The sequence below is a fragment of the Poecilia reticulata genome, linkage group LG20 (assembly GCF_000633615.1).
Source record: "Poecilia reticulata strain Guanapo linkage group LG20, Guppy_female_1.0+MT, whole genome shotgun sequence".
NCBI lineage: Eukaryota > Metazoa > Chordata > Actinopteri > Cyprinodontiformes > Poeciliidae > Poecilia > Poecilia reticulata.
The window spans coordinates 24,104,419-24,114,712 of record NC_024350.1 but is presented as its reverse complement, the minus strand read 5'-3'; the positions used below and the strand labels follow the sequence as shown (position 1 = coordinate 24,114,712).

Genomic DNA, 10,294 nt, shown 5'->3' with positions numbered 1-10,294 from the left:
CAACTCATTGTGCTGTAGGTCTCATTCCGCTCACCGCTTGGTTGATAAATCATTCTATTAACAGCACCTGACGGGTAATAGAATTCTGTAGCAGAAGCAGTGAGATTAATTTGTTAAACTTTAGAGAAATGGGTGTTGGGACGTTTTCAATTTGACGTCAGTGGAGTCGCGACAGAAAAGTGAACCTGGGTTCTGCGTGTGTCCCTCAGAGGTGAAATAATTCTTCATCTGTTGCAAAAGAACATCAGAGATCAGGTTGAGTATTTGTCAAGCTTTATTTAAAAAAAATGTGATGTGTACACCAGGAATCCTGTTGCATTAATACGACATTCTCTGTCAGGCAAATAGAAAAGAGGTGTCCATGATTGCCCTTCCCTAACATATTTTGTTAGCAGGATGTGAGCAGCTATCAAACTCCCTGCATGAGTTTGATCTTTACACCCAGCAATCATTTTTTTCTGCTCTCTGTTGTTGGCTGTTTTGTCTCCTGCTGCACCCATCTTCTCGTATTTCTCCTTCTCCCTTGAGCCAGTTGCCTCCCATTAATGGAGAAATCAGATGCTGTAAAAGTGTGTGTGAGCCTTTGCGCGCGGCTGCATGGACGTGTCTTAATGTTTCTCATGTTGTGTTTGTGTGTCTCATTTCTCGAACACAATGAGTGGGTGAAGAAACGGCTATTAGGGTTTTCTGCGCCAAAGGCTGTCACTTCTTTGCTGGCTTCCTTTTAAAACTCCTGACAGATAAGTCATCTCTGAATCACAGTACACAGTACATATTGGCTGTTTTTATGACCTGTTTACATGCAGGACTAATGGATTTTTAATATTTTTTTCTGAAGAAAGCTCCTTCCCATTTTTATTAAATGCCACATGGTTCCTTAAATCCCACTTGACAATTTTATTTTCTCTTTAAATGCTAATTTTTGCATATCATACCTCTTGTGTCCCCTACGACTCAAACTGACAGATGACTTATGGGTTAATCCGAAACAAATGTTCCACATAGCTGCAAAAATCAGCGTGTCTGTTATGTGAGTGTATCTGATGGTCACTTTCTGCACCCTTGCAGGAATGGTGTGGTCGGACGTGAAACGTTTATGGTACGAAGGGCTGGAAGACTTTCTGGAAGAGTCCAGAAACCAGCTGAGTTTTGTGATGAATTCGCTCTACCTGGCAGCCTTCACTCTTAGAATAGTTGCTCATAGCAAGGTAACAGCACACTACATTATTATTTTTTTTCAATTGAAAACATAGCTAAGATCAATAGAAATAGTTATGGTTGGAATTTTCCATTAATAATGGAATCAATTTTGATCATTTCTGGGTATTAGTTATATATTTTAGTGTTATTTTTATAAGATTAACGAGACTGTATTATGGACAATTTCAATAATTTTTCAACAAGAAGATTTGAGTGCAGAAGTTGTTAAATTCTGGATATTTGGCCACTGTCAAATGCCAGAACTTTTAGATATGTAACCTTTCTGTCAGGGATCTGTTTTTTTAAGTTCACACATTTTGAATGGGATTAATGTTGTAGCCATTCTAGAACCTTTATTGTACACAGCTATGACCATTTAATAATAAGTTTTAATGCATTCTTGAGATTTTTGTTCTGTTGGAACATTGAACTTTTGTCCAAAGTTTCAATCGTCTGGCCCAAATTATGTCTTTCATTATTTAGGATGTTCCAGAGCAACCCATAAAGTCCAGAGATTGCTTTTATGCTTATTTGCTGAACTAAACAAATCCTCCCTCGATCAGAAAAAAGTACCTGGAGCATCGTCTATGGATTTAAGAGTTACATTATGACATTTTCCTCAAAAATGAATTGTTATGGGAAGAAATCATTATTTCAAGAAACTATACAGTTTACAATAAATAAGGAGCGTCTAGCTCAAGTTATTCAATCTGATGGCAGACCATGGTTGAAATTTCTACAGTTGGATGATGCACATTAACACATTAAAACTATAGGATTGGAACAGTCAAAGTAAATTTCTGGGAAGTATTTCACAAAAATGCAAAGAAGACAATTAAGCTATTGCCCCTTAATCATACTGAATTAAACAATTAGGTTAAGTAAAAGGGTCTCCACCAACATCACCCACATTAATAAAAATTGCCTGCATCAGGGTTACTTTGCTCTGTTTGTTTTTGAGACTGCCACCAAGTGGAAGCAAACAGCAGTACCATGCATCATCAACAGAGCTGTGCAAAGCAACAGCGCTCATTGACACAGGACATTATTTATGTTTCCTTAATGGGCCAGGAAGGGAGGAGACTGGAGGCTGGATGCAGCCAAGCAGATAAAGAGCTCTAATCAGACAACAGCTTTACAAGGATCTCATGTATAGTATTTCTGAGAAAAGAGTTAACTAACAGTGATCTTTTTTATGTGCCTTATTACTCTCCTCACTGTGTGTGGGAGCAAATTATGGGTCCTCGTCCAGGCCAGAGGCTAACTATATATATATATATATATATATATTTTTTTTTTTTTTTTTTTTTTATGTATACTAACAGTATATACTGTATGTGTTGTGTTTGTATCGAGATTGTTGAAAAAAAAAATCAATATACACTAATCAACTTAAAAAGCAAAATGTTGATTTTTTTTCTGGTCATTTTGGTGACATTTTTTTTTTGCCCCAACTGAGTAAGTATACTCAAATAAAAGATTGGATTTTTCTGCACAGGCTCCTTGCACATTTTCAAGGGGTGCCAAAAATCCTCATAGTCCTGTTTTTATAAGATCAATGTTGCCCCAAAACAGTTTTTATTATTTGTGTTAAAACTATCTGTGGTTTAGGATTTCAAAGCACTGAGAATGTTCCTGACACAAGTTTCCGCCTTCAAGACAGTTTTCTTTTCCTTTGATCTGCAGTTCAAAAATTGCAAAAATGAAACAGACACACTAGACAGGAAGGACTGGGACGCCTTCCATCCCATCCTGGTTGCCGAGGGCCTCTTCGCCTTCGCCAACGTTCTGAGTTACCTGAGACTCTTCTTCATGTACACCACCAGCTCCATTCTGGGGCCACTTCAGGTTAGTAAGGAGTTATGTAAGAATTATGAAGCTACTTCGTTTTTTTTTTTAAATATTTTATTTTTGTCACACTTGCACAGACAGACGATCACACCGCCCACTCTCTTCCGCTCTCTATTAATGTGATAACTCGAGGGCAAGCCCACTCTAAATATCACACCAGCTGTGCTTTTCTGTCTGATAACATCGTCAAAGGCATTAAGTACAAGCGCATAGAATTTTTGTAGAGGATGATTTTTTTTCCCTGTTTGTTAATAAAACGATTCCGCGTACTAAACCGTACTAAACCTTCACAGATTGTTGTCATTTACATTACCATTCTGCTCCCATTATCTTTGGACAACTGCTCTTGTGTCATTTATCCGTATGGATCAGATTTCGTGGTAGTTTAGAATTCATAGTTAATCCTGCTTTTAACTTTCTCACAATTGTATCCCTGATCTGCTTGCTGTGTTCTTTGATCTTCATGATGCAGATTGTTCACCGATTTCTTGTAAGAAAATGAGGCATTCACAGATCAGTTCAATACACACCGAGATTATATTAAACTGAGTTCTATGTTCTAATCTCTGAAAACAACCTGATTTAAGAGTGAAGGCGGTTGGTTCTTTGTGTAGATGTCACATAAAATTCTGTTAAAATACATGGAAATTTAAGTTTATTATGTAAAACAAAAAAGTCCAATGGTTGAGAATACTTTCTCAAGGCACTGCAAGTCAGAGTCGAGCAAAAAGCGTTCAACACATTTTTTCAGTCCATGAAACCTTTAACTAGTTTCATTAGTCTTGCTAGTTTTCAGTGGAAATCTGTAAATTTTTTAGCAGTGCAATTGCTCTGATTAAAACAATTAAAATCTAAGCATCGGCTTGTGAAATCTGGATTTTACATTTTCCACTCATTCTCTCCTGTTATTTCAGGGCCATCTGTGCTCCCTGATCTTAAATCATGACATTGCCTTCTTGGAAGATTTATATATATATATATATATATAAAAACAACCAGTGTCCGGATTTCTTCTGGGTGTCTAGAGTTTTATTTTCTCTCCCACTATGTGTGTGTTCTGTGTTACATAAAGCAGTCCTCAGGTATGCGCCGACATATTTCAAGGAACAGCTTCCTGTCATTAAGTCTTGGTTACAATTTGTGGTTGGATAATAAACACTAATTCCCCACTGCAAGCGGTAAACATGCAGGTTCCAGCTTAAATCTCTTTTTGCCTTTCTGCTTCGTCTCTTCCCCGTCTTTCTGCCTCACTCGTGCATCAACACGTGGCCTGGCAGAATGGAAAAATGATTAGCTCTGGAAACAGACGCCGCACTCACATGGCAGACACACCTCTCCCAACAAATGTGCACGCACCCACACATTTCAGCACTCTCGTGATATCTGGTCGAGGCAGCCTTCCGTCCAGCCACACCCAGACATCCCCCTTTTCCATGCAGACAGTGACTCATGATTATGGGGGTTGCAGTCATACTTCCCCCCCCGTGCTGAGCTTGGAAAGGATGATTGGATGTGTGTAGAGCTTGCTCGCGGCCCAGACTTAACCTCACTGACAGTATTAATCCATCATACCTGATGGTTAACTCCATACAGGAATGCGCTCGAGAGTACAAACACAAGCTGTGGCCTAGCTACGCAGTATATCTTATTCTAATAGGGTTCTGAGTAATTGCTGTGGGGAGATTACACTGTAAGTCGTAAAAGAAAATGTACTGTAAAAACTGCCAATATTGACACTGAAACATCCTGTGCTTCTTTGTGTGTCTTTTATGGTGTTGTATGGAGATGGGCCTCCAAACTTACAAGTAACACCGGTGTGTAAAAAGTCTTAAACAAAATGCCGTTTTATTGCAGACTGAAAAAGTTTGGAAAACACAAGTGCGATTATTCAGACGTTCTGTGATGTCATGCGCAACAACAATATTCTCTGGGCCTCTAGAAAACAAACGCACCCACATCATCACTGATCCTCCGTTGTAGTTAACGGTGGAGTGCTTTAACACATATATTTGTTTGTTTTACAGCAGGCTCATATGGAGTGTTTGCTGTTAAAAGCTTGTCTTAGTCTCAATCGAAGCACACAGTTCCAATAGAGTTTAGCAAACTTCACACCCTCATGGTTTTGATGGCAGCCTCTGTTTTTCTGGCATACCTCCTGAACACCCTGCGGCATGGAGATAGCATCTAAGACAGGGGTCTGCAACCCATACTACCCAAAGAGATATTTTTTGCCTCCTGCTAAATAAATTTTGTCTTGAACCACAAAACCTTAATGACCCTTCCGAAAAAAAAGATGTCTTGACAAGTTTTGTAATAGTTGAATTTTCAACTATTGATGCCTTCATTTTTTTATTTTCTTTTTTTTTTTTACTTTTTCTACCAGGATTGCCATAAAACTTTAATATTTAATCAAGAAAACTGTATCTGGCAGCGTTTGAGCTACACATTAAGCCTTTTCAGTCAATGTTAGGGGCAATTGCATCCGGGCTCTGTTTGTACGGTTACTAAACTGGGCTTTATGTCATGCCTGCCAAGGAAGGGTACAACCTCAACTCGGCTCTTAAATCACCCGTAGTGGTTTGGGAATTTATATATGACAAGAGAACAAATCATGCTAACAGACCTACCCTTCTGCTCAAACGCGCTGGTCATCATTCACCCCGCGGTGGAGGCAGAGCGGTCGCTCTGGAAACACTGTAGGCTTGTGATGTTGTTACAGTGACAAGCTTGTTTGTTTGAGCATCCTTTCTAACCAATAGGGGCCACGAAGATTTAGAAATAGCAGGCTTCCAGTAACCTTTGAGGACATTTTCTGTCCCCTTTGTTTTAACCTCATGTACACAGGACCCAGAGCTTCCCAGCTGCTTTTCCACTTCCACTGGCGCTTTGCAAAAACAAAGATGTAAAAATAGGCAACCAGGGTACATAAAGAAGTAAAGATGGATCCGAACATCCTGCTTAGTTTGCTGTGGAGCTGTGTTTTTATTTGTTTTTTGCTTTATATGCCTTCTTGGACTACATGCATTGTAAATATGTACTTGTTGTATATAGAACTATTTATATTGTTTATTAGTACTTGTCTTATAGTATTCTATCATATTTTATTCTGTTCCGTCTACTCTATTACCGATATACACCAGTTAATTAGCCAGAGACCAAAATAATATATTTTTTTCTTTAACTAGCTTTGATTTGTGATCATCATGTCAGATATTGATTTAGTTTTCTTCTTCTAATGAAAAGCATCAATATAAGGAACTCACATTACTTCTGGTATGTGAGAACATCAACCCACACTGTGTGCTTTGATGCATTTATTTTCACTAAATAAAAGTCAGCTTAAGATTGGGGGCGTATACTTTGACAAAGAAATCTTTTTCTGTTGGACTTAAAACTTCTCCTTCTGTAAACAAATCCACAGCATTTTTTGCCTTATTTTATTAATTTATTTTTTAGCAGTGTATATGTTTTTTATGCATTTCCAAATGTGTTACAGTTCTAGTGTTATTGGGGAAAAAATATGAATCTGCACATTGAACCAGATTACCAGAGTACCAGAAATTATTATTATTGTTATGTTGCATTATGTTCTACAGGTGTATTTTTATTTATTCATTCTATCATGTAAAACTAAAGGTAACAATAGCATTATTGCATTATATTTCTTTGACTGATCTGTGTTACCAGCACTGGAATGACAGGCGTATTAATGTCCCACAGATCTCCATGGGTCAGATGCTGCAGGAGTTTGGGAAGTTTCTGGGCCTCTTCCTGCTTGTGTTGTTCTCCTTCACCATTGGGTTGACTCAGCTCTACGGAAAAGACCACGCTAAAGACACAAAGGACCAGATTAACCAAACCAAGGACTGTGAGGGCATCTTCTGCCAGCAACAGAGCAACGATGCATTTCACACGTATGTGCCGAAAAAAGCTATTTTTAAGACGATGATTACTAGCCAGAATGCTCATTAAACCATTTACTTTCTTGGGGAAAGTATGGAGTCAGCTGCATTCTTTCTCTTGACAATAAGTGACCATCCACCGCTTTGTCATATTCCCATTACTAAGGTCATTCATTGTTGGAAAAACAGTAATTCTTTTTAAGATAATAGGCAATTGCACCTTCAGATTCCAGATGGCCATCTATGGTACCGTCTTTGTGCTTTAAACTGGCAAAAATAAAAAGGATGTGATTTATTTATGCGTTATGCTTTGAAGCTGAGGTAAAAAAAAAAAAAGAAGGTATATATTTTTTTTCTATCACTTTTAAGCACTTAGGTTATAGAATAAAGCCACACCTTTTTTTCCCCACTACAAAAGTGATTCCAACAAACTGGTTCATTGAGCACATCCACCCTGCAGCTTTGAGCGATGGCTACAGGGTTGGAATTTATAGCTATGTTAAAAGTGGTTATATGTGCCAGATGTTTGTCCGGCAGCCAATGCTTCTGTTTATGTACTATTGTCTTCTGTTTTCCAGGTTTATGGGGACCTGCTATGCTCTGTTCTGGTACATTTTCTCCTTGGCGCACGTTGCGCTCTTCGTCACCCGCATCAGCTACACAGAGGAGCTGCGCTCCTTTGTTGGTGCCCTGATCATAGGCACCTACAACATCGTGGTGGTCATCGTGCTGACCAAGCTGCTCGTGGCCATGCTCCATAAAAGCTTCAGACAAATTGCTGTAAGTTTAAACAGCATTTGGCTCAGGAGTTGTCTCAAGCAATCTGAGTTTGTGTCAGAGCTGAAAGCAGCATCTGCTTTCACTTACTGTTAATAATAGATGCTGCTTCAAGTCACCCTGAAATGCTTCGCAGATGGCAAATGATTTCTGTGTTTGTTCTTTGAATAATTGTTTGATTCTCATTAGATTAAACTGGTGATTTTTGCATTTACGAGGTGGTTTCACTTGAACGGTGAAAGCTTCAGAGAATGAAGGGTAATTCTTTTATGCTTTATGTAGAATCATGAGGATAAGGAGTGGAAGTTTGCACGGGCCAAACTGTGGCTCAGCTACTTTGACGACAAGTGTACCCTGCCCCCTCCTCTCAATGTCCTAACCTCGCCAAAAACCGTTTGCTACCTGGTGACCAGCATGAGAAAGTGGATCTGCTCTCACACCTCAAAGGGCAAAGTGAAGAGACAGAACAGTCTCAAGGTGAGAAGGCTAATCACAGTCATGCCTGTCATCCTAGCAAACATCTTTACTTCAGTCTTGAAGTTTATTCAGATACTACTTGCAAATTTTAAGTAACTTTTGGCAACCCTTTCAAACAAGGCAGTCATTTTCCAATTGTACCATCATGAATTTTGACATTCAATGTGCTGAATAAGGAAAGTATTTCACCTTTAACTTTTTGCAACTTATCCTTTCTGTTGTAAAATGATGATGGATCTCAAATACTTTGGAAACAGGCTTATAAAGAGTTCATGGAGGTTTTAGTCATAAAAAGTCTTAAGAAGGGAAACCAACTAAATTGTAGGGGTTAAAAAGTGCTAAAACTGACTCCATCTTAAACTTCTATGTGCTTTCCTTCTTGTAATGAGTGTTTTTTTAGCATACCTCTGGTAGTAAGCAATTTATTACAAGTGCTATAGGAGTGCTACGGTTAAGTAATTGGGATGGTTTTACAGTTTTACAAAATTCTGAGGCTTGGTCTGCTATGTTAGGCTACACAGACTTCAGTAGTTTACTAAACTTCTTATCAATTAATCATCAAGAGTATTTCATTAATTTAAAGTAGCACGTAGCTGCTATTTTTGCTCTTACACCATCTAGAAGCAGAAAGGGTGCCCTTAGTTTTTCACAGATCTTACATTTTGTCATGCTTTGTTTTTATACCATACCATACCATACCAACTTTATTTATAAAGCACTTTAAAACAACCACAGCTGATACAAAGTGCTGTACATTAAAACACAACATAATAAAAAAAAATAAAATAAAAACTCTTACAGTTTAAAAACAAAAACATACACTCTAAAACTAGATCCCGCAGGAGTTAAAAGCCAAGTAAAATAAATGGGTTTTAAGACGAACTTTAAAAGTGGACAGTGAAGGGGCCTCTCTGACCTGCAAAGGCAAGTCATTCCATAACTTAGGACCTATGACAGAGAAAGCCCTGTCCCCTCTGAGCTTCCTCCTGGATCTTGGTACCTCCAARAGCWGCWGATCTSCTGACCTGAGAGACCGATAAGGTACGTAGGGGTGAAGAAGCTCAGAGAGGTAAGCCGGGGCTTTATACAGCTATTATATCTAGAGCAGGTTATTTCCCAATATTTAAAACACTAAAGCTAACAGAGTGCCCACATTATTTTTTTACCATGACCTCTGAAGGTATTGAAAACCGTAACTAGATATCTATGGTTTCCACAATGTCTCACCATGAGTCTGAAGTCTGTCGGTGTGGTTACCCTGCAGGAGTGGAAGAACCTGAAACAGAAGCGTGACGAGAACTACCAGAAGATCATGTGCTGTCTGGTACACCGCTACCTGACCTCCACGCGGCAGAAGATGCAGAGCATGGATCAAGCCACGGTGGAAAATCTGAACGACCTACGCCAAGACCTGTCCAAGTTTCGCAACGAGATGAGGGACCTGCTGGGCTTCCGGACATCCAAATACGCCATGTTCTACCCAAGGAGTTAAAGCGAAAAACAAACAAACAAAAACAGATTCTTTCCTCTTCCTTCCGTCTTGTTAAAATCTTTGCTTCATGTTTATCTGGGATTCTCCCAAGCATGTGCAAAAACTCTGCTCTTTGAAGTCTCTGGGGTCATTTTAAAACCTGGACCTTTATTAGAGAAATATGTATTCACCAAAGCCTCAAGACTCAGGCCTCCTATCTATTCAGCTATGTAACCTTTACTTTGTAAATAAAGAAAGCCATTCTTTTCAACGGGAAAATAAAAGATTTGTGGAAGATTTGGACTTTCTTGGTGATGACTCGCTTAAAAATCCGAGACAAAGCTAGAGGTTTTCCTTCATAATTTGACTTAAAGGCAGTGGGTGTTGGTCTACAGAGAGTGCTGGGGCTACACCCTCTCTGATGTGGGGAGGAGGGGGATCTTAAAAAGATCTATAAACAAGATTTAAAAACTGTATTAACCAATTTTCCTTAATGTGTCTGCCTAAATGTAATCAAAACTAGAAAAATGTGCATTTCCTGTGAAAAAGAAGGGAGGGAGCAAGAAAAGAAGGAAGAAATGACAGGTTTAAAATGTCAACTTTGTGATCAGTGTGT

The 10,294-nt window shown here is 38.8% G+C and overlaps 1 protein-coding gene across 2 annotated transcripts in view; it reads left to right on the top strand.

Annotated features, from left to right (window-relative positions):
• trpc1 (transient receptor potential cation channel, subfamily C, member 1) overlaps window positions 1–9,981 on the top strand; it is a 39,304-nt gene extending 29,323 nt beyond the window's left edge. For both annotated transcript variants that reach the window (XM_008396805.2, XM_008396806.2), the window contains exons 8-13: window positions 1,069–1,208; window positions 2,887–3,048; window positions 6,772–6,965; window positions 7,532–7,733; window positions 8,013–8,207; window positions 9,472–9,981. In XM_008396805.2, the coding sequence (XP_008395027.1) occupies window positions 1,069–1,208; window positions 2,887–3,048; window positions 6,772–6,965; window positions 7,532–7,733; window positions 8,013–8,207; window positions 9,472–9,699 (1,121 nt within the window). In that variant the 3' untranslated portion in view covers window positions 9,700–9,981. The remainder of the gene's footprint in view (window positions 1–1,068; window positions 1,209–2,886; window positions 3,049–6,771; window positions 6,966–7,531; window positions 7,734–8,012; window positions 8,208–9,471) is intronic.
• The last annotated feature ends 313 nt before the right edge of the window (window positions 9,982–10,294 follow it).